General features: G+C 42.2%; 1 protein-coding gene across 1 annotated transcript in view; it reads left to right on the top strand.

The window, feature by feature from the left end:
- SLC35F1 (solute carrier family 35 member F1) overlaps window positions 1–24,365 on the top strand; it is a 184,413-nt gene that overhangs the window by 93,707 nt on the left and 66,341 nt on the right. Inside the window, exon 2 of the mRNA XM_035110675.2 lies at window positions 8,226–8,401. Within this exon, the coding sequence (XP_034966566.1) occupies window positions 8,226–8,401 (176 nt within the window). The remainder of the gene's footprint in view (window positions 1–8,225; window positions 8,402–24,365) is intronic.

A 24,365-nucleotide genomic window follows, 5' to 3' on the forward strand; every position in this document is an offset into this window, starting at 1 on the left:
ACACATAGCAGAAGATTGTACAAAGGCTGCAATTAAAGGCCAGTCTCAGGAACAGCACAAATAAGACCTTACATTTTAAAGCCATAGCTGCCAAGTTATCCCTTCTTTACAGGGATTTTCCCTTATGCTGAATAGGCTTTCTCGCGAGAAAAGCAAAAACTTGGCAGCTATGTTTAAAGCTATCCAGCTACTTTTCCTTTATTGCATCCCCCCCCCAAAAAAAATATATTCAAAGGCAGGATTGCCTCCTTTAAAGTGGGAGGGTGGAACCACCTGATGTTGCTTCTTTAAGAAGAGGGGAATGGGGAGCAATTAATTGTGGCATAATTTCCTTCTCTTATACTGAGACACAGATTCTATGAGTCCACCTGACTTAAAATAATCAGTCCACTTGATTATGGATTGGAACTAGCCGGCAATAGAAGATAGGAAGAATGCTGAAAGTCATCCTTCTTGCATATATGTTGACTCAAGGCCCAAATCACATTTTAATCTCCTTGCAGGTATTTAATAAGACCTGAAGCGCCAAATAATATGCATGCCAGTCTTCTGTCAGGGTTGACTCTCCGTGTAACAGATTATCCTTGGGAAGGAGGCATATAGAACAGCTAAAGTAATCCTAAAAGTCTGCTGAGATGTAATTGTTTCCCTCTTTGTTCCAGCTCACAGCACTGATGAGTTAAACATGGCCTTACAAACTCATTTGTTCCATTAAAATATTGGTTTTTGGTAACAAAGGAACCTGGAGTTCCTAGCCTTTATAGCTGAACAGAACAATTTCAGATATAATGACAGTGAAACTAGAGGACAGGGTAGACTATGAAGCATCCAAGATGAAATTTACAGTACACTTTTTAAAAGTAATTTTTATTAATTTTTCAACAAGTACAACAAACACCACAGATATATTTACATGATATCATGTAAATATATCAATTTTTTTCCATTTTGTGAAGAGACTAGTTTTTTCTTTTTTTTCTTTTTCTAAAAAAGCACCACACATACTAAATTTTTCATCCTATGCTAAGCCTCATTTAATGCTGTGGGTTTCCTCAAATGCTGTTTGACTTGTCTCACGCTCAGACTTACTTTAGCCGAGGCAAATAAATTAAACTGTGAGTGCTTTACAATATAATCATATTCATGACCTCTTGGCAATAAATCCCATTGAGTACAATGAAGCTTCCTCCCAAGTTAGTGGGTATAGCATTGTAGTTATAGGCCTGCCTGCCATCGTAGCACTTTTTTTGGGGGGGGGGGGGACTTAAATTCATGGCATGTTGTTGAATCTTATCTTTAATCAATTTTCTAGCCCTAGTTGTAGAAAGCCACCACTGAGATTTCCTCCTGTCTAAGTCTTAAGCATCTGTGTGTATGGATTTCATCTTTTTGAAAATAATACTTGATCTCTGCATCGGAACACTAAGCAGCAATCAACATTTCAATGAGGTTCAGTAAAGGAGAGTTTCCTTGAGGTGGAAATCTGTTGATGACTTTTGGAGGTCAACAGTGTATGCTGTTAGTCTCAACTTCTTTTCAACATGAATGTTATTCACTCCCTGGACTTTTCCCTGCCAGTCTTACGGGGTTAATTCTTGAGTTTTTAAAAGAGAGTTTTTAAGGAGTGTTGACTTTGAAAAAGAGAGGCAGAGGCATGGTTTGCATGCCATGGTATAGCAAACTATGGTTTCCTTCAATATCACAGAGATATTGTACATGGTCTGCCATGTAGAAATGCAGGAGGCCGCTTCCTTGGGTAGGAACCTTTTAATTACTCAAATGAATTTGTTGTAGCATACTTAACAATTCTCTTGCAGCACAGTAGCACACTCCTTTGCACAGATTGGGAATTACTGTGGCAGCCAGAAGGATTTAGGACTTAAAAGCTGGACTAGTACTGAGGAGACCTGGTAGATTGTAACTAAACCTCTAAGCGATTTTCAAGAAATATTTGCATTATCAATGAAAACAGTTAAGAACAAGAAATTAACAAAGGCTTAGATTCTCCCAGCTGGACTTTACCAGCTCTGATGGGTATATGGATGCAGCTTGAGAGTGGTTGCCCTCATAATCACACAACCGCAGTTCTTCCGTCTATGGGCTATGCAGAAATTGTTCTAGATATACATGACAAAACAGTATGCTGATATCTTGAGTTGTTCACCTAGCAGCCCTTAAGTTGAATCAGAACAGTTTTCATCCGCTGACAAATGGCAAATTTAAACTGATGTCTTGTAGTCTAGTATTTATTTAGCTAAATTTATTGCTTGACTGCTTTTAAAAAATGAAACAAAACCCTGAGTGGTTTTCAAGAAATATTAGAACTGCCAATAAAAACATCTAAAAACAAATAAAAACTTTTTAAAAAACAATTAAAATCAGCACTGAACAAAAACATATCAATATATGTGTGTCTGGATTGACTTGCCTAAACAGAAATGTTTTAAGCAGGCACCAAAATGTGCTTGACTGCAGAGTGAAAATGTTGTGGTTACATGGAGAATGGCAGAATGGGCTTCAACTCTCAATTTGGTCATGAAATTCATGGAGCCAGTCATCGACTCTCAATGCATCCTATTTCACAAGAACACTGTGGGGATTAAAGGAAGGTGGGGTTTCCCAGAAAATGCAGCTTCCTGAAGGAAGTATGATGTGATAATAATGTGAGGAACAAATAGTAATTATAAGTTGCTGCAGGAATTAGTTTCTATCTAAAACTTTCCACAATTTGTAATACAATAGGCTGACATATAGCTTGTGCAATAATATTTCTAATAAAATTTGCATAAATATGTTTCGCAGAATACTGAATGAGTCTGGAATCTTTTCCTATTTTATTTCCCAGTGGAAATCTTGCCTTTTTGAATTAGAAATCAATGCCATCGGCAGTAACTCCTTAAAGGTAAAGGGACCCCTGACCGTTAAGTCCAGTCGCGGACGACTCTGGGGTTGCGGCGCTCATCTCGCTTTACTGGCCAAGGGAGGCGGCGTTTGTCCGCAGACAGCTTCCGGGTCATGTGGCCAGCATGACTAAGCCACTTCTGGCAAACCAGAGCAGTGCACGGAAATGCCGTTTACCTTCCTGCTGGAGCGGTACCTATTTATCTACTTGCACTTTGACGTGCTTTCGAACAGCTAGGTTGGCAGGAGCTGGGACCGAACAACTGGAGCTCACCCCCATCGCGGGGATTTGAACTGCCGACCTTCTGATCTGCAAGCCCTAGGCTCTGTGGTTTAGACCACGGCGCCACTCCTTAGACATCACTAAAAGATCAAATGGTCCATACTGCCTTTTTCTTTATGCCTTTTTCACCATTTACAGTGAGTCGTGCGCTGCAAAGTGGCAACTTCGCCACTGAAACAACCTGAACCACGTACAAGTGTTTCAAAACCACCTTTCAAGTGGTTTTCTTTTATGTCTTATTGTAATTTTATTGGTGTTAGCCACCCTGAGCCTGGTTTTGACTGGGGAGGGCGGGGTATAAACAAAAATTATTATTATTATTATTATTATTATTATTATTATTATTATTATTAAAAAGTGTGAGTTGAATCTAGACTTAAACCATATTTAGAATACACCATTGAAATCAACTAGACTTAAATAAGTTGCTGTTGTTGGCATCCATTTGTCTCAAGAGACGATGGAGTATGATCTGGGGGTGAAGTCAAACTGCTGGGTTAGCAGCAACAAAGTTACCTCCCCGGGGAACAAGCCTGGGACGTGTATGGTGGTCTTGGGCTGCTGAGATGTCAAGACTCACTAATGTGATCCAAAGAAAAGTAGAGCATTATGTTTGATGCCAGCTTGACTGCAGGAGTTGTCAGAAGGAGGCGTATAAATGTCGTCCAACTGTCTTAAGGACATCCCAAAGATATCCTGCAAGGCAGCAGAATTTTAGAACCAGAGTTTTCCTTCTCCTCCTAGGTGGGCAGCAGTGTTGGGAGTTACAGTCATACCTCGGTTTAAGTATGCTTCGGTTTGAGTACTTTCAGTTTAAGTACTCCGCGGACCTGTCTGGAACGGATTAATACACTTTCCATTACTTTCAATGGGAAAGTTTGCTTCAGGCTAAGTACGCTTCAGGTTAAGTACGGACTTCCAGAACCAATTACACTCACACTTCGGGTTAAGTACGCTTCAGGTTGAGTACTTTCAATTTAAGTACTCTGTGAACCTGTCTGGAACGGATTAATCCACTTTCCATTACTTTCAATGGGAAAGTTCGCTTCAGGTTAAGTACGCTTCAGGTTAAGTATGGACTTCCGGAACCAATTACACTCATACTTCGGGTTAAGTACACTTCAGGTTAAGTACAGACTTCCGGAACCAATTGTGCACTTAAGCCAAGGTACCACTGTATATGCAAAATTCTGTTAAAATAAGCAACAGTCATTATATGTTTCCACTGAGCACCCTCAAAAGTCTGCTTCAGTTTGAAAAACAAAAGGAGAATATAAATCTTCCTAAAAGGGTTGCAAAGAAAGTTGAAAGATTCTTGGAAGCATTTAGGATCAATAGGCACAATAATTTCCCAATACCTGACAAGATTGCACCTTGCAACACAGAGATAGTCATAGGGATGTAGAGTAGAACATTTTCCAGGACTTTATTTTTCCACATAAAATTTTACATTTCCTGAAGTTCATTAGTAACAACGAATGGATGCAGACTGAAATGCAATATAATGTACGCTTGGTGGTTTCCAAGTTTTTAGTGTTGTTTACTAAATATTTATAAACCAAGTACATAATTTTTCAGGGCATTGGTAAAATTTCTGATACAAACAGGAAAAAAATTCTGGTGCAAATTATTCTGATTTGCATGGGAACATTTTCCATATCCCCCCCAGCCTTTTCTCTCTGTTTCCTGTTCTACCATGGTTAGCGTAATTGTAATATGCCTTTGCTCAGTGCTGTATTTTGCATGGAAAAACAACAATAAAGGTCTTTTTTTAAAAAAAATCAGAATGAATATTCTGTATAAAAGATGGGGCCTGATATAGCTTCAGTAAGATGAGCCATCCCAAACTTATTTATTAAAAGGCTTCATTTTGCTGCTGGTCAATTCGCTGCTGGTAAATTTGAGACATTTGAATATGTGGTGCTGGAAGTTGGCTACCCAGACTAGGAGTTACTCCGTGCTAATGCTTGAAATCTACAGCAGGTACTCTCTCACTTCTCCTTTTGAACTTTTTGTTTCCACTAAGCATAAACTCATTCAAACACCTTGCAATTTAAAACTCTATTAAAAGCAGGAAAATGAGATCAGTGCCCTTGTGGGGTTTTTCTCGCTCTCCTTTTACCTAGTCTGTTTCATCAACATGTGTCAGGCCTGTAATAAATTTGCCATGCTGTCAAAAGCTGTCACGCTGTCTCGCAGCACTGAAAGCCAGTAGGCAAGGGAAAGATTTATCTTGGAGCCTAAGGGAAAACCAATAAACTGGAACCATCACATTCTTAACTTGTATCTAAAATTGAAAGGCTTTACTTACTGGGAGATCCAAGCTTATCTTTATAGCACTCTGTAAATTTAGTTTTGCTTTCCCTTAACTTAATTTTCCTCCATCTTAATTGACTACAGTAGGAATTCAATGCAAATGCTGGCTAAAGACTCTTGTGCGTTCACAGTGGGAATTGTTTCAAAGTAATTCACAGGTTTAATTTGGGCCTTGTTTGTGCACTACATGCCTTGAAGCAACTATGCACATCTGCCTAATCAGTTAAGTGTTTATCTTCTGAGTTGCGGTGGGTTCTGGGTGTGGAGGTGAGGAAAAAAGACCAACTGGCGGAATATAAGGGGATAACATGCCATCAGATACAGCAAATGGCACTTTTGAAAACTTGATTTTGTGCTGTGGACAGAAACAGGAGCTCTTTAGGACTGCATCCTGCCTATCGTTACAATTACGCGGGACGTCACCTAGGTATTCGTAGCAAATGAGCAATCTGGGAATAGTTGGCTCATATCATAACAGTTAATGAGCCTTGAACCTGAACAATGTTTAATCGTACATCTGTGTGCAGAAGCATGTCTTGCTTCTCTCACAAGAATGATGTATTCCCAATGTCACGATTGCTTATGCAAATTGTTATATTTTATATTTTAAGGATTTTAAGTTACATTAAACTGAGTAGAACCTTCCCTTCATGGGGGGGGGAAGAGAAAGACTTGGGATTCCCTGTGGGCTACACATCCCATCTTTTCATGACCACTGGCCATACTGGCAGGGCAGTCTTGAGCAGGTCGCGCGCCCTGGAGCTGAGGGGCAGAGATCGCTCCGCCGCCCCCGCCCTCGCAGGGCGCAGCATGGCTTCTATGCGGCTTTGCCGCGCAGCGCCCGGCCTACCGGTCTGGCGCCCTTGCACCCCGCGCCACCGGGACTCTACCTAGAGTCGGCCCTGCATACTGGCTGGGATTGATGGGAGCTGGAGTTTAGCAACACCTGGACTGCCACAGGTTCTGCATCTTTGATGTAAAATAACTTTGGTATGTAAAGGACATACAGGAGATGTGGTGTTTGGGTTGCATCCAATGAAGCCATCCCATTCATGCAAGGATTTCCACTTGCCCATCCAAACTTCTCCTCACGCTCCTTTCCTTGTGTGTCCCATAAACTTGCCGAGGGAGAGGAAAAGGAGGGTAATTTCCATTGCACAAGTGGAAGTCCTCCCACGAACAAGATGGCTTCTTTACCCTACAACTGTTTATGTCTTATCATTTACTTACTTTTTTCTATCTGTCAAAGCAAATAGCCACACCTGAACTCCATATGGGTTTCCTATACAACTTAGAAACCTGATCAGGACTGGCAGGGCTGAGCAGTAGGTAAACCGTGAAGGGGCAGGGGGAGCTGGCATGACTGCTCTCCCACTCATCTGATTCTGATTGCCTGAGTATGTTGATGCCTGAACAGTTCTTGAAGCAGAATGGGAAAGGAGGGCAAGATTCAAAGGAACAGCACATCCTACAAAGTATTACATGCTACTGATGCAATGTAGGACTCACATCACACAGAACAGAAGCAGTTGTGTAGTAAAAGAAAGAAAAAAGGTAAAAGACCCCTGGACGGTTAAGTCCAGTCAAAGGTGACTATTGGGTTGCGGCGCTCATCTTGCTTTCAAACTGAGGGAATCAGCATTTTTCCATAGACAGCTTTCCGGGTCATGACTAAACTGCTTCTGGTGCAACGGAACACCATGATGGAAACCAGAGTGCACAGAAACACCATTTACCTTCCCGCCACAGTGGTACCTATTTATCTACTTGCACTGGTGTGCTTTTGAACTGCTAGGTTGGCAGGAGCTGGGACAGAGCAACGGGAGCTCACCCTGCCACACGGATTCGAACTGCAACCTTCTGATCGACAAGCCCCAGAGGCTCAGTAGTTTAGACCACAACACCATCCACATCCCCAATTGTTTAGTACCAGTTATATCAAAGGTGAACTAGGTCTTTTTCAGGTTTGAGGATCATGTGAAACTTTTTCAGCACAGTCCACAATAAAAGGAAAATCTTGGATTAGAGCCTGCTCTATCCTTTGCTTATTTGATTCTTTTCATTCCATGATTGGGACTGACACACAACACTTGGAGGCTTGTTGCTGTGAAAGGTGAAAACATGGTTACTAACAAAGCTTTCAGCCATGTATCATCCCATCTGCCAATACAATGATCAGTGGATAGGTTTGTAGCGACAACAGTCCATGTGAGCAAGAGCTGTCAAAAAGCAGATTTATGATATATTAATATCTGAGTCGGGAATAAATAAAAATCCCAAGGGAACTGCTCTGTTCGCTTGGTTATCTCTGAAATCCTTTCTTCAGTCTTTTAAAGGAAGCTTGCAGGATCTAGATTTAAAAGTGAAAACAGCTAATTGGCAAGAAGAGAAGAAGAGAATGGCGAGGTGGAAGGGAGATCAGAGGAAGGAGGGTTACATGCTGAAATGGAAAAATAACACAAAATAAAAATGAACACTACTGTGTTTGGCATAAAATGAGAGGTGAAGGAAATTTGCAATTTGTGTACCCAATTGAAGATTTCAAACTTATCGCTAGGGCGATAAGTGAAGGGGTAGTAGGGGTAGTAGGAGTGAAGGGGTAGTAGGACTATAGAAAGCTGCTTTTCCAGACTTGGGCTTATTCTCTTTGTGGGTTGTAGGAATTTCTTGGCTGTTGAGTAATTCTGATTATGTTGTTTCTCTTTTCTTCCTTGTTTCTTTTTAGGGAGCTCCTGTTGTCTATAGCTCTTGGGCAGGTTCTGTCCCTGCTTATCTGCGGTATTAGCCTGACCAGCAAGTATTTGTCAGATGATTTTCATGCCAACACTCCAGTCTTTCAGAGTTTCCTGAACTACATTCTCCTATTTTTGGTCTATACCACAACATTAGCTGTAAGACAAGGTAAGTGGCATTCTCTGGATGTAGAATAATTATTGCGTCGGCGTCGTCATCATCATCATCAACAACAACAATTTTGCTATAGCTTTTCTCAGTGCTTTTTTTCATTAAAAATGTTTAGGGGTGCTCTCATTTCCCTACTCATATTGAAATACTGCCACTCGATGAGGCCAAACTTAGATTCACAAAATGTTTAGGGGTATGCGTACCCCTGCGCACACCCCCAGAAAAAAAGCACTGGCTTTTCTTTCTCGTAGTGGATATTTCCCCCTCTCTTGGAACATATCAAAGCATTTCCTAGTTTTTAAAAAGGAAAGAAAACTTGCAGCTCCTCCAGAAAGGTTGATAACTATAAAAGGTTGCAAACACTATTAAACATTGGGGATTCACCTAAAAACCCTGGTATGGTAGCACTGCTCAAAGACTTCCCTTCTACCCTTATTCCCCCCTGCACCTCCCATCCCTGAAATTAACTCTAGGGAGGTTGGGAGAAGCCCCAGAACAACAGGAAAGGGAAGGAGAGGCAGATCATTTCATCTGCGCAGACAAAACTTTCATCAAAGCACAATGTAGAATTTCACCCTTGATATCTTATCAGCATGAGATATTCTAATGAGAACAGTCTTTGAGGGTTTTCTTTTGTTTTTCCCTTCTCCTGTTGGCATATATGTTCATTTAGAAACCTGTTCTGATTTTGAATGCATATTAATGAAGAGATGGAGACAGCAGACCTAGTAACGGGGAGGGGGGAGGCAACTACCAGTATAAGAGCAAACTTTGACTCTGAAGGCTACAGTGGTAAAGGGAAGAAGCTTTCAGTCCCAATGAAACAAAGATAACATTCATTCATTCATTCATTTCATTGGTATGCCACTTTTCCACAAAATAAATCATGCTGAAAGCGGCTTGCTACAAAGAAACAGGGATACATTTCAGACAAACAGTACAAAAACTATTTCATAATAATATAGCAAAACAAAAATATAGCAACATACAATAATCATAATAACACAAAAATCACTTTTAAATTCTATAACTATAACAAGATTACTTAAAGAAGTAATCCAGCATCCAACAGCAAAAATATCAAGGGAACTTCACAGTTTCACCTTAGTCCTAGAAACAGCCCTCCCTTGATGTTGCTCACAGTCTGTCTCCTGCAGCAACTTCTTTTAAGACCTTCAAGGGCCTTAGCTGGAAACATTCCTTCCTTGATGTTACTCACAAATGAGGGGATGTTCATCAAGTCTGCAGATGGCACCAAACTGGAGGGGGTGGCTAATGCCTCTGAAGACAGAATTGGGATTCAAGAAGACCTTAACAGACTGGAGAATTGGGTTGGAACTAACAAAATGAATTTCAAAAGGGACAAATGTAAGGTTCTACACTTATAAGTGTACCAATATAAGATGAGGGATACCAGGATTGCCACTAGGGCATGTGAAAAGGATCTAAGGGTCTTCGTAGAGGGCAGGCTTAACACAACAGTTAAAGAAGGATGTTGACGAACTGGAAGGTGTGCAGAAGAGGGCAACCAAAATGATCAAGAGTCTGGAAACCAAGCCTTATGAGGAAAAGTTGAGGGAGTTGGGTATGGTTAGCCTAGAGAAGAGGAGACCAAGAAGATATATGACAGCAATATTCAGGCATCTTAAGGTGTGTCACATGGAAGATGGAGCAATCTTGTTTTCTCCTGCTTCAGAGTGTATGACCTTCAAGTTACAAGAAAGGAGATTCTGATTAACCCTCAGGAAAAACCTTGGAAGGTGGTGGACGCTCCTTTTTTGGAGATTTTTTAAAGAGGTTGGATGGCCATCTGTCATGTTTGATGTAGTTGAGATTCCTGAATTGCAGGTGGTTGGGCTAGATGACCCCAGGGTCCAGTCTAACTCTATAATTCTATGCCTGGGCAGAATTTGATTCCCCCTCCCCCTGCACACATGAATGCAGCACTTGTCTTAGGGCTGGAGGATCATCCAAAATAACATGGGAAACTGGCATCAATGAAGACTGTAGTGTGTGATGGAAACTGGGAGAGGCATACTACTGGAGCCCAGTCAAGTATCCATTCTTAAGATGCTACCATTGAACCATCTCTTATTTCAGTCCTTAGATAAAATATACCTTAGGCAGGTACATACTTGAAAAGACAAATATATGCTATGGTTTCTGAATTAACCTAGGTATCTCTACTCTTCCCAACCTCTTCAAGAGGTTTCCTGTTGAGATTAGGTGTGAGTAGGAAAATGCAGCTGGTTTCAAGTCAAAGCCTTATAATTCATTCATGCATTTAAATGAACAAATAAACAACTTCTCTCTCTCTTAATCAGAAAAGCTTGAGATGAACCGCGGAAGGACCTTCAAATAATATGAACGAAGTACCTATTGAGTTTTGACAAATATTTATTTTGCGATAGGCATAGCTTGCTCTTTTGTGGTCTTCTGAGTGCCCACCTTTATCCAAGTCCAGACCCTCTTGAGCTTCGGGAAAGCTACATCATCTGGTGCTCTAAGGCTATTCACTGGGCTCTCAAGTGCTGGTTAACTTATTGCCCATGTTTTTGTGTGTAGACTTGAAATGTGGTTGTGGTCATCATCATTTCAGATGCTTCCTTTGTTGACATCTGTGAGTGGCTTGGCGTCCTGCCTGCTGCTTAAATTATTCAACTTTGAGTCCCAGCCTTGTGGAGCAGACAGCACACCCTGTTTGAGGAGAGTAACATTCTCCTTCCCACTGGGATGGTTGTGATTAAAAGGAAGCTGTTGACTTCCATTGCGGAGGCTTCTAAACAAGGAGTTGTAAGTGTCTGTTAAAACCAAACCTGTCAAAGAATTGTTTCAGAGGCTGCAAAGATGACCTCTTTCGAAGAAGAAGTTGCTCTATTAGCTTCCCCCCTCCCTCTAGTTGGCTTGGTAGAATGTAGCAGACACGAGTCCTATAGGTTTGTTTGCTCCTCTTGCAGAATATGGAAAAGCCTATTAATGGAGGCCTTCTCTCACATCCTTATAAGAACAGTTGAAGGTTCCCCAAGCCCATCAAAACCGGAACAGGATAATGAATGCCTGCATCATTTCTCCATTTACCAGCTTAGGCACCTTGTGCTGAAATATAGAGCAGTTGTGTGGCAATACCCGAGACCTCCCCGGATGAAATAAAGACACGAGAGACATGGTGTAAGGTTAATGGGTCGAATAGGCCACAACTTTATTGATTACGGAAGTAAAGAGGTATTTGCATAGGCATTGGATCTAACCGACTATATCTGACTCCAGCCCGCTCTGCTGGCAGTCTGTGAAGGGTTAACCACCGATGCGGGTCCTGCGATGCACATCAACTAGGTACCCATCCTGGGGCCACCACTAGTGAGGCCGAACTCCTGCCGCGGTCTCACCTTTATCGGTGAGCCACGCCCTCACGGCGCACCCCGATTGGATGCGCCGCAGGCGTGCCGCGGCAGGAAAGCGACCAATGGGCTGGGGGGGGATGCTAGCCATTCCCCCCCCCCCACGTGGAGGCCTCGTGAGCCCACAACATCTCCTCCCCCTTAGTCGGGAAGAGATTTTCTCCTGATGCCCCCATGCGGCAGTTGACTTGCTTCTGAAACCAAGTGGCTTGCTGGGATCATAAAAGCCTAGTGTTCTTCTGTTCCCAACAATATGAGCAAGGAGGGTTAGAGAAAAGGCAGTGGTGTCAGAGCAGGGTGAAGTGTGGAAAGAAACAGAGCAAAACTGAAGTAGTGTGAAAAACAAAAGCTAAGATGTGGAGCGAGGAGATAGCCTGTTATACCACTTAATAGCAGATCTTCAGCTATAGTTAATGGGGCAGGCAATAGAGACTTGGCATTAGCTACAGGCATTGCAAAGATAAGTAGAACAGCACACAACCTATTTCAGATAGTGTGACTCCATCCTATGTTTACGAGTTTGTTTTTCTTAACTGGAATTTTGTGCAGAGCTTGCTACATTCTTTGCAGAGAAAGCGTTTCTAGCGTGGCTCTCTGCTGATTACCGTAGATAATACGGTTACATATAGTTCTTCATTTTTATTTTTATTTTCTGTAGACTATTTTTCTTTCATAGTGAAATCCAAACATTTATTTGTCCAACAATTCTTGTGGTTGTATACAATAATTGCAGGAAATGCTTCTGCTCACACAAGGCAAGGCACCTGAGTTCAAGAATCTCATGCTCTACTGTCTGAGCTATTTTGCCAAACCTTCCTATCTACTGCAACCCTCTATGTCATATCCCTTGTTGTTCCAGGGGGTCCCCCGGTCCCCAGGAGCACTATTTCAAGGAACATACTTGGGGCCCTGCCCCAACATACTTGGGGAAATTTGGGGCCCTGCCTAGTGCAAGCAGAAGTACTTTCTGTTAGCGCAAAGTCTTCACTAGATACAACTCTTATTTATTACCTGTTGGTTTTCCAGCCCTCTTGATGCAAATCTGTTTTTAAAGCATCTCCATTTGCTCAAACTCCCCATTAGCCAATGCTGTGGAGAATCCTGCGCAGCCATTGAGATGTTCACTCACTACCGCAACACAATAAGAGAAAATTTGAGTGTGTTAGCAAAATGTTGCCTCACTGCTACCTTGAACTCCCTCTTATGTATGTCTTCAGCTCAACATCTGCCTTTACAAATGATTTATGCTTTAGTTTCAAGCATTTGCAGATGCTTCTGTCTCTCTCTCCAGGCAATTAGCACCACCTTCCTGACTATGGTTGATTTCCTGTGAGTAAATTAGTTTTAATTTCCACTCTGCTCCTTTTGCATGGCTCTATTACACCAAGAGGATGGATCATTAAGATTTTGCAAAAGAAAAAGAAAAGGTTTTGCAATGCACTTTAACTCCAATAAGTAGCTGAAACATTGGATTTTGGACATACTTTGCAATTGAGACATGCTGCTTGCACCACATAGGTGCTACTAATTTGGGTTATTGTTGTTTTAATTGAGCACAGATTAAAGGACTAGTAGTATTGACTGTGCTTAGTGATTGATTCCCATGAAAGGAAGAGAAATGGGCAAAAGTCCATTTTAACCCCTTTTATCTGAGGGTAGGCAGCAAAGGTGGTTCCGTCTCCATTCTCCCCTTGGGCACCCCAGTATCCCACTTTTGCAGAAGCCAAACAGGATGGAATAGTTTGCCTGAAAAGTGGGGTATGCAGCCGCTGCTGATCAGCTGATTGGTGGCAGCTCTAAACCCCAGTTCCTTTGCCACAGCAGTTTGATTTCAAACCATGCAGGCAAAGGAAGATGCTTCACCTGTCATCACGGGTGACTAAGAAGTGGTCAGCCCCACCCACCTGCCACAGTAGCCTATGCAAGTTAGATGTCTCCCCAAGTATTTAGACTGTGTACACGTTGCCATTTACTCTGACTCCAGTGCGCTTCCAGCATTGGTGTTTGAAACCAAGTGCACATGATGATAGCCAAAATCCATGTGTATACTGTAGTTTCTTGAGGAATACTGCTGATTGATGTGTTTCCCTCCAAGCCTGCTTCCACTGAATTTGAAAAACAGCAACACTAAGGCATAGTTAAGCTGAGGTGTGTATGTTTTAGACATCTGTTGGACATGTGCAGATAACACCCCGTGCACAGATGATGGCTTTGGTGAGTAGGCATTGGGTTAAATTAATGTCCAAGGCTTGGAAGAAAGCATTTAAACCCTTTAGCTATTCAAGCCATTTGCTTCACTCTTTGACAGAAGGTCCTTGCTATTGAGGATGCAAATTTCAGCGTAAAAATTGAAATTCACAGAAATGTGGCTCATTTCTACTCATACTGACTTCAAGAAGAATGTCACTGATATTTGCTTTGGGACATTGCAAATGTAGTGAGGGGAAATCAAAGAATCAGAAGTGGTCTAGCTTTAGAGCGAGATGATGATGTGCCTGGGATTCAGCTAACACCATTGTCCAACAGAGCATGAAACAAGCCTTCAAAGGTTAATAGAAGTCCCAGTACTAGACTATAGCCCTAGGAAAAAGTCTGGATATAATCTGACAACTTTTTAAAAGTTTCCATTGGTACATGATGCTCTCATAGCAAGTTTTGTCTAAAAATGGAGGTTCATGTGATGCTTCCATTTTCCAATGCATGGTGGGTATTATAAAACTACTATCATTTGTTAGAATTGTGTGTTGGAAATTTGAGCCTGTACAGCATAAGAGAGATCCAGTGGCTTCTAATTCAATGTATAATGTGATGGATTCCACCTATTTTTCATACGGCTGCCTTCCTCTTTAATTCCCAGATACAATAAACATATTTGTCAAGTGTGTCAGGCCTGTTTTACACTTTACACAGGAGCAATTGTAGGTTTGCCAGTAGAAAAACCAGGAACCATCCCATAACTCAAGCAATAAGTGGCTAGAGGCCTCGCCATTGGCACAGACTGTCCTGCTTCACACATAATGCTAAGCCAAACCATAGCTTAACAGCCATTTTGGAACTGGGCAGAGCAGCATCAAAAGTCGCTTCTGAGCATGCTCCGTCCAGTTCCAAAATGGCCACCGCACCAAAATAAACCGGGGGAAAACAAAAAAAAAAATCCATTTTTTCGGCTGGGAGCAGCCAGAAAAACGGGGGTTTCCTGGGGAATACAGGAGACTTGGCAGCTATGGATCACAAGCAAATTACTAAATGAGTTTTAGCATGAAACAGTGAATTGCCTGACTGGCAATATAGCTGTAGATCAGGGGTTAACCAACACAATGCCCTTCAAATGTTGTGGGGCAACAACTCCCCCCATCCCTGATCGTTGTCTATGCTGGCTGGAGCAGATGTGAACTGGAGTCCAACAACATATGGAGAGCATTCTATTCACTACTCCTGCTATAGACCTTCGAAATGCCTTTTAAATTGAGCATGTGCAGAACACATTTTCATCACTGCTGAACTTCATCACTACTGAGTGGTCAAACCAGCAAGCTCCCCACCTGTTACATACCGCCATTCTCCTTTCCCCAAAATACTTAATTGTCAGGACTTTTTTCCCTGGGTCAGCAGCTGATTCTGGATTTATTGTGCTAAGAAGTTGCTCACAGCTGACTACCTGGAAACAATGGTTGGAAACCAAACCCAGCCAGCATTTGTGGAGACCTGCCTGTGAATAACCCAAAGTAGGGACCCACCCACCAAAAGGAGACTTACACTGACACAATAGACTTGCGCCCATCAGTAACGATGTAAAAGCAGCTTAGAAACTGGCTTATTCCAGAAGGCACCATCTAGGGTTTATCGTGCACATGCATCACCAACGAGGCCTTTAGAAGTCATCTATGGCAGCTCTGCATTCCATTCTAAGGAAATCCATTCAGTTGGGGATGCAGGTTAGGGAATGCAAATTTAAAATTATAAGGAAAATGGTTCTGTACACAAATGCAAACAGGAATAGCCCTCCTGATAGATGCTAGTTCATAGAATCATAGAACTGTAGACTTGGAAGGGACCCTGAGGACCACCTTGTCCAACTGTCTGCAATGCAGGAATCTCAACAAAAGCATTCAATACAGATAACTGCCCCACCTTTGTTTAAAACCCTGCAATGAAGGAGTTGTGTTACTGCTTATTATTGTGTTAGGGATAATGTTATTGGTGCATCCTGAATTGAATGCAAAGAGAATGCATAAAAAGGTGAGGGAATGGTATTAACCACTGTTTGGAGTGGTATTAACTTTTAATTCTATTTCTGTCGCATGCATTTCATAAGCCTCTCAAGGTGTTTCTATTTAGTAAACAGATGCCCCACTTCCTCTACCTGGAGGGTAGTGGATGGATTTATCTTCATTTTATTTTCTCTGTGTGAAAATTCTGTAATTTGAATCTTATCGCCATAAGCAAAATGCAAGACTATGGTTGCCTCCCATTTTATCCTACAGCAGCCGTCACCTTCAGTTTATGGAATCTTTAAACATTCATCAATTCAAGCTGCTAGGAAGCATAGAGGCTTATGCATTCCCTTCACGTAGCCACAGCGTTTATATGGCAGGTTTTGAAGTGTGGTTACAAGATGATAACTGTATTGCCTGAAGGCGCTAAGTCTTGCTTTGCCAGAATTGTGCTTTGTATGCAATTAGTGTAAGAATTCAAAGGAGTGGAGTTTATCCTCACCATCATCTCTCTCATTATAAATGGATCATAATGGAGGAAGAAAGCAGACTCTGCAGCGCCTTCCTTAAGTGTTCATTAAATCAAATGCTCTACAACAGGGGTGTCAAACTCAAATTCATCGGGGGCCGCATCAGCAGTTTGGTCACCCTCAAAGGGCCGGTTGTATCTGTAGGACTATGTGTCCACTCTTTATTATCATAAATTATTGTCACTGCATTCAATTATTACTGTTTTTTGTAATAATGTAAGTAATAACTAGCTCTGAAAGCAGAAACATAGCCAGAATAATGGCAAGTAGATATTCAAATGTACAATTATTGTACAATTTATTGAAAAATGATTTTTGGTAACTGCACTGGGTGGTGGAGGCTCGCTAGCGTTTCATGCAGGACCTTTGCAGAGCTACCAGTACCTGGAGATGCTGGGGTCCTTCTGCATGCAGGACAGATGTTCTGCCAGTGAGCCACCACCCTTCACCAAAGGGACTGGCTGAGGTTGACTCACTGAAGCTGCTCTCCTGGTTCCAGGGTTTAAGGGCCAGAAGTATAAAGCAGCATCCTATGTTTCTGAGGAGAGGGAGGGGAGGGGAGGGGAGGGGAGGGGAGGGGAGGAAGGAAGGAAGGAAGGAAGGAAGGAAAGAGGGAGTGGGAGGGAGAGAGGAAGGAAGGAAGGAAAGAGGGGAGAGAAAGAAGAGTAGGAAATAAGGAAGAGAAGAGGAAAGAAAAAGAAAGAGGGAGAGAAGACGGAAAGGGAGAAAGAAGGAAGGAAGTAGAGGGAAAGAAAGAATAAGAATGAGGGAGAGGAAGAAAGTTGGGAAGGACGGAAGGAAGGAAGGAAGAAAAGAGGGAGCAGGAGGGAGAGAAAGAAGAGTAGGAAAGAAGGAATAAAGAAGGAAAGAAAAAGAAAGAGGGAGAGAAGACAGAGATAAAGAAGGAAGGAAGGAGAGGGAAAGAAAGAAAAAGAACGAGAGAGAGGAAGAAAGAAAGGGAAGGGGGGGGGTCACCGCCTTGATTCAGTGCCAGAAAAGAGCGCGAAGGGACCCAGGGGCAAAAAGCATTTCCCTGGCCCCAGCTGTTTGTCGGCGCTTTGCTGGCGCGGCGCTTCAGCAGCAAGGTCCCACTGGCTGGGGCGCTCGGCGGGCCACATGATGAGGTCTGGCGGGCCGGATTTGGCCCCCGGGCCTTGTGTTTGACACCCGTGCTCTACAACATAGCAGGCTGTGAACTAGGGATAACTGAGGAGTGTGATCTTTGCCCATTCTGATGCAAACTGACCTGATCTGCACCTCCTGGACTAATGTGGATTGGAAGCTAGCAATGCACTGCACTTTGCAGTTGTCAACACAGTGCTGCGCTTTTTTTAAAAAAAGACACTGTCATGCTTTAAAAATGCATACCTTGAGATAAAATGCATGTCGAAATGCATATCTTGAAAGGGCGTACAGTATGTTCAAATATATATTTCAGTGCAAGTTTTTATAAGGATTTTTTTATAGTTATATGACAAAAGTGCTTCTAAGCACATTACAAAAAACCCATAAGTGGGGAACCGTTCTCATCCTGAGGGCCACGTTCCCTTTTGGGCAACATGCCGCTGGTGGTCAGTGCCAGAGACATTTGCACACCATTCTCAATGCTCCAGCCAGGTAAGCAAGAGGCATCCTCAGAGTTGAGGGACACATTCCAGCCAAGCAAAAACAACTGGGGTGCGAAGCAAGGCCAGGGATAGTTATGGTTTCCCCAAACTAACAACCGGGGTGCGAAGCAAGGCCAGGGATAGTTATGGCTTCCCCAAACTAAGGCCCAGGGGCCGGATGTGGCCCGCAAGGCTCTTTTATGCGGCCCCCGGCAACCCCTGCCACCCGCTGCCGCCGCCCGCTCTTAACTGCACGGCACGGCACGGCTGCCCCCTTCCAGGTCGCCAGAGCGTTGGGAATAGCTTGTGCACATGTGCAAGCGTCGTTTCCGCCGCACTTCTGGGCCAGAGGAGGCCCATGCACATGCGTACAAGCTACTTCTGGTGTTCCGGTGACCTGGAAGTGTGCCGGAAATCACGTGTGTACATACATATGGGCGCGCGCTCCCATGCGCTCCCACGTACTCCGGCCCGCAACGCAATCGGTGCTGGTGGCACCGGCCCTCAGCAACTGAATTTTGGGGACCCCTGGAGAGAAAGGGTTTAGCCTGGGGATTCCTGGAGGGCAACATTTGGGCCCCACAGGCCTGTTGTTCCCCACCCCTGTTCTAGGATATGCTTTTGTTCTAAGCAGGGGAACTGGTGAAGGCACCTGTGTGTGCATTTGAGCATGTCTTGGAATCTTCTGCAGTGGACTTGTGTTCTGTGACAATAGAAGGTAGAAAGGCTGAAAGCCTTTATTGTAAGCAATGCTCTGAAGCAAAACACGATAAAATTCAAAACAGTCTACTGCCATTGTTCCTTATGTGGGAAACCTCCTTGCAGAAATGAATAGTATGAAAGGCCTTCACAGACACACACACACTCTCTTTTATGCAATATTATTTCTGCTGCAAAACATAACATCAGAACATTTAAGAAGCCCCACTGGATCAGGCCAAAGACATATGTGGTATAGCATCCTGCTCTCACAGTGGCCAAGCAGATGCCTGTGGGAAGTCCTCAAGCCCTTAAATAGATGGTGGGAAATAGGCTTGCTGCAGTATCAGCAAGATTTGAATTCTTAGACCCATGGTCTGAAGTAAACAATTCAACCTTTCAATTTAAACAGAAGCTGTAGTAAGAAAACACAAAAGCTCGAGGGAGGAAATATATACTTTTGTGAAATTAAATAAATTGCATGTAGAAGATTCTTTGTGGTCTAAATCAGGTGAGGATTCTCTCTCATCCTTTTGATTAATAAAACAGTGGGAAGAAATGATAATTTATATAACAATGTGTTAAATATTTCCTCTTGAACAGAGATGCAGCTACTCCAGGTAAGGCAACCTTTTTGGTAGCTGCTGCCATGGAAACCAAGCTACTACTTTCTCATTGGAAGAATAGCCCCTTGTGGATAATTGATCTCAGTACAAATTTTTTGGAGTTTCATGTGGCATAGTGGTGGCTTTTTAAAAGATCACAGACCTGCACAGTCCAAGTGCAGGTGTGTCTGGCAGCAAGTCTGCATGCTCTTCTTCGTATATTGACCTTTTCATTTTATTTATCTGAAAGTCCCAATCATTATTTTGTCCTTATTTGGACTGGCAACAGTACACCAAATCAGTAGTTAAAACCTTACCCCACGCGGTGCTAAGGATGTTATATTATACATTTTCCAGTTAGTTTCTGGTTCTCAAGTGACCTGAATATAAAGAAGAAGAATTGAGAGTTAAGAACTAACGTTACATTTATTTGACAAAATAGTAAATTTATTCCATTCATAAATGAATAAAAATATTAAAACAGCTCTCTTATAACATTGATAAAGGCCAAATGCACATCATTGTGGTTACTGCCTCAGAGTATTGGATATGTGTTTATTTAATGTTTTAATTGGAATATCAGGCCGCTGAAAACGACTGTTGAAATGCATTTGGCTGAATGGTTTTTAAGAGGACTCATTTCTACATGTCTCAATGGTGTTTAAAGTTCTGAGGGTGGTGAAATTATCAAAACAGGATTTATATGAGTTCCCCAATCCTAAAAGCCTGCTCTTCCCAGGGGTGTGCAACCTGTCCGAAACAGGCCAGCTTCCCATCTCCTGGTCTTGAGAACTTGCAACGCAGCATCTCTGCCTTCAGGCAGCAGATAGGAAGGGAAGTGCTGGAAGGGAAGTAGTGATTGATTGATTGATTGATCGATTGTCTTCCTTTATTAAATATATTTATTTATACAGTATTCTTTATTTATTAAATTTCTATGCCGTCCTTCATCCGAAGATCACAGGATGGTCTACAACATAAAAGCACCAAAAAATACTTACCATAGTTTTACTATGTTGTGTATCTAACATATAGCTTGCCCCTTACCTGGCCATTGGGTTGCTCTTATATTCATGTTTATAATCACACAATATTGTTTCTGAATCTCAAGGTCATTTTGGTCTCTTGTGTACAACATGCTGAAAAATTCAAAATAGTAGTAATTCCTCCATATGATGCCAACTATGTATTCATCACCCAGAATGTGAAATGCAGGTTCCAGTTCAGTCCATAATCCCAATGTTGAACTTTCATTTTTCAGAACAGAATAAGTCTGTGTTTTTTTTAAAATTATAAATTATAACCATTAGATTGTTTTAGCATTGCTTAAGAAAAAACCACATGCAATCAGTGTGAACTACTGCATTCAAAATTCAAATTTATTCAGCAAATCAAGTGAGAAACTTGATTTAATCTCACTTTTGGTGAGTTTACTGCTTTAAGAAACTGAGCCATCCTTAAAGCTTGTGTCTGTCTCTCTCTCTCTGTGTGTGTGTGTGTGCACAGTTTCTATTTAAAGCTAAGAGGCTGTGAAAATTGTCACGAAGCAGCTTGGTTGCCTTATTAGCTTTACTGGAAAATGCTACGGGTAAAATAATTTCAGACTAAAATCCTATGTGTGATCAGGTTGCAGTCCTCGGTGGGAACTGTTGACATGCATCGGATTTTACCGTTAAAGGTCTTGTTTTAACGTCCTCAAAGACAACCATTGATCACCACTAAAGGGACAAGTAAGCCAAGGACACTGAGATGAGATGGCGTGGCAGGTTGAGCAATGGGTTGGAAAAGGATGAGCAACCTAAAATTGAGTCCAAACTTGAACAGGTGGTTAGGACCCAGGAGTATCTGTAACCTGCAAATACCTCTGGATCCAGCCCTGCTACTGGAATCGTGGGTGGCAGCAATAGCAAAGTCTGTATTTTTACCACTGCACCTGACTTGGCAACTTTTACTGTTCCTAGAGGAGCTTAACTTCCACTTCTTCCTACTTTGGTAATCTTAAGGAGCAACTCTGCAATACATTCTACACGAGAAGGCCCTTGAAAGTTGTTCTGTAGCTCTGAAGTAAATGCAAAATGCTTGGGTGTGTGCCCGTTTATAAGGCACTGGCTGTTTGTTCCTTTTCAAGCTCCTATAGGATTCATTTCCTCACTGATGAGAGGACTCTCCATAACTGCAGCTCCATATGGGGAAACAGACAGAAAAGACAAATGAGGAAACACATTCAAACAAAGGAGAATCTTGACATTTTGACTGGGGCTTATCACAGATACTGTACCTTCCAATTGTTGTGACTTGATCTATTCTGCTAGCAGTTTTGAGAACTGAAGTGTGAAATGAGGATCCTCAACATGGACAGCTGCAATCCTATTATTTCCATGTCCCCACTGGTAATTGGGAGAATTGCTGATCCTGTCCTGGCTGAGGCTGATGGGAGTTGTATTCCAAAACATCTGGAGGGTGCCAGGTTGGTGAAGGCTGCTTTGAGATTTATGACTTGATAATCCCATTCTGCCCTTGGAAGGTTATAAACTTATTATTTTTCTAGTTTGGCGCGTGCTCCTGATTTAGGGTCCTCTTCTCTGGTTTCCATAGCTTATTGAGAAGATTTAAGACACTTTATTTTGCAGGAGGGAAGGCTAGATTGGAAAATACATCTCTCTTGGGCAAGTTTTGAAAGCCTCTTGGTGGATAATTTATGGCTGCTTACCTTGTAACCAAGTAAGGCAAATCTCTCTCAGCATGCCTTTCATGTATTTATAGTAGCCATTCCGATATCTTGGTTATGGTAGGAACATCACAGCAAATGCCAACATAATGGGTACCTGCAGAATTCTTCTACACATTCTGTAAAGTTATCCAGTGTAAGAGAATATAGAGGCGAAGGAAGGAGAAAAACTGCTGCTGGATGTCAGAGAGGTCTGACAGAAATGGAAACAGGTGCTTAGATTCTTATCAGCAACTCCACCACCACAGCTTGTAAAACTACCGATAAATAGTAGGTCCGGATGCCTTTCTTTCCCCCTTTACCAGCCCACCCTCCAAACCCCACAGTCAGCAGAGCCCTATGAAGTCTCACAAGGTAGCATTTGACAACCTTAACATCAATTTCTATTTCTTATCAATATCCGCCCCTCCCCACCACCACCATTTCTATTTTTATTTCTACCAGTTCTGGAATGGCAAATTAATGCCAGTCAACCTGTTTCTTTGTGCTGCACCAATAAACATAGGTCTCGATAAAATGACGCAAATAAACAGCATTTTCTGTTTCTCAGCCCAGTGGTTCATTCGATTTATTCATTCCAGCTGGGCATAATAAGATTCCCCAGGATGATTTTCCGTCAAAGCTGACTGCTCCTTGAATCAGTCAATTAGCCAGACAGACTGCATGCACACTTTGGATAGACGTTACGATGATGGATGACAAATTACAAAGGAAAAGTGGGATTATGACTCTTGATGCGTGATCAGAATGGACTTCAGGTTGATATCTCAGCTTTGAGCTTCCTCTTTTCTGCCTTTGACAGGGATCCCACAAGAGAATGTGGTGCATGTTTATGGACATATATTTCCCGTATCCTCAGTATGTCTAAAGAAGCCCCTCTCTGCTTGCATCCTGCCCATCATAATGATGGCCATTTCACTAGTTCCATAGAACTTAATGTGCATGTTCATCTTATGCTCAGTTTATGTTTCATTTTGAGATCTCCTTTGGCGGAAACCTCCCCCCCCCCAACTACGTCCAATAAAATGTGTTTAAATTGATTGTTTTTAAAAGCCAATACCAATGGACCATACTGATGTAATATTCTGCCGCACATGAACATGGGCTATCATTGTTAGCAAATAGACAGCGTCCAGAGAAAAGAAATCTTGGTAAGCATTTTCTGAGAAAATGGAACAAAAACAGTGCATAACAGAGCTTTCCAAACTGTGTGTTGTGACACTTTAGTGCAGGCTTCCTCAGCCTCGCCCCTCCAGATGTTTTGAGACTACAGTTCCTATCATCCTTGACCACTGGTCCTGCTAGCTAGGGATCATGGGAGTTGTAGGCCAAAAACATCTGGAGGGCTGAGGTTGAGGGAGCCTGCTTTAGTGTGTCGGCTGCAGTGTGTAGGTGTGTCATGCGAACGTTCCCCAAGCTTCTCCCGGGACTGGGAAGGGGTTAGTTTAATCTATGGTTTGCTAGTAAAACTGAATTCCTGTGCTGCAAAATGATGCACGTCTAAAAAGTGTGTCATCCGTATGAAAAGTTTGGAAAGCTCTGGTGTATAAGCAGACGGGCTTTGTCTTTCTTACATCAGAATTTATACGTAACAGGCAGACATTCAACCAAACATACAGAGGAAAAACTCCCTCAGAACTGCACCACCATTCAGAGCATGTGCTACCTCAGTAAACATCATGCCACTTTGCTTGGTTGGCTAGCAGACTTCAGCGCTAACAGAATTAATCCTTTAGTTGCACATGGAATGTTCTTTGCTTTTGCACTTCTAACAGTCACTTTTGAAGCATGCCATTATTGCTTCTGCTCTCCAATGTAGCACATCTGAATAGTGGGCATGCCTGCAATATTCAGATCCTTGAAAAATGCTAGGTTGCAACTTGACATCTTTATATTGTATATGTGTTTTGACATCCTTCACCCTTTGGTTGTTATGTCAAATAATGCACTGAGGTTTGAATAATTTCATTCTCTTTCACATCTCAGTGATTAGTTATAAAACTTAGCAGTAGAAAAATCAGTGCCACTACAAAGCAAAATCCATATGGAGCATGACTGCAAATGTCACAACATTTCTCAACCTGTATTGCTTATGAGACTTAAAATATACTGAAATATTCCCATCAAAGCTGTGCATTTTGGGTGTGTGTATTTAATATTCTCTGTGTATAGTCAGTTTT

Source organism: Zootoca vivipara, chromosome 3 (genome assembly GCF_963506605.1).
Source record: "Zootoca vivipara chromosome 3, rZooViv1.1, whole genome shotgun sequence".
Classification (NCBI taxonomy): Eukaryota; Metazoa; Chordata; class Lepidosauria; order Squamata; family Lacertidae; genus Zootoca; species Zootoca vivipara.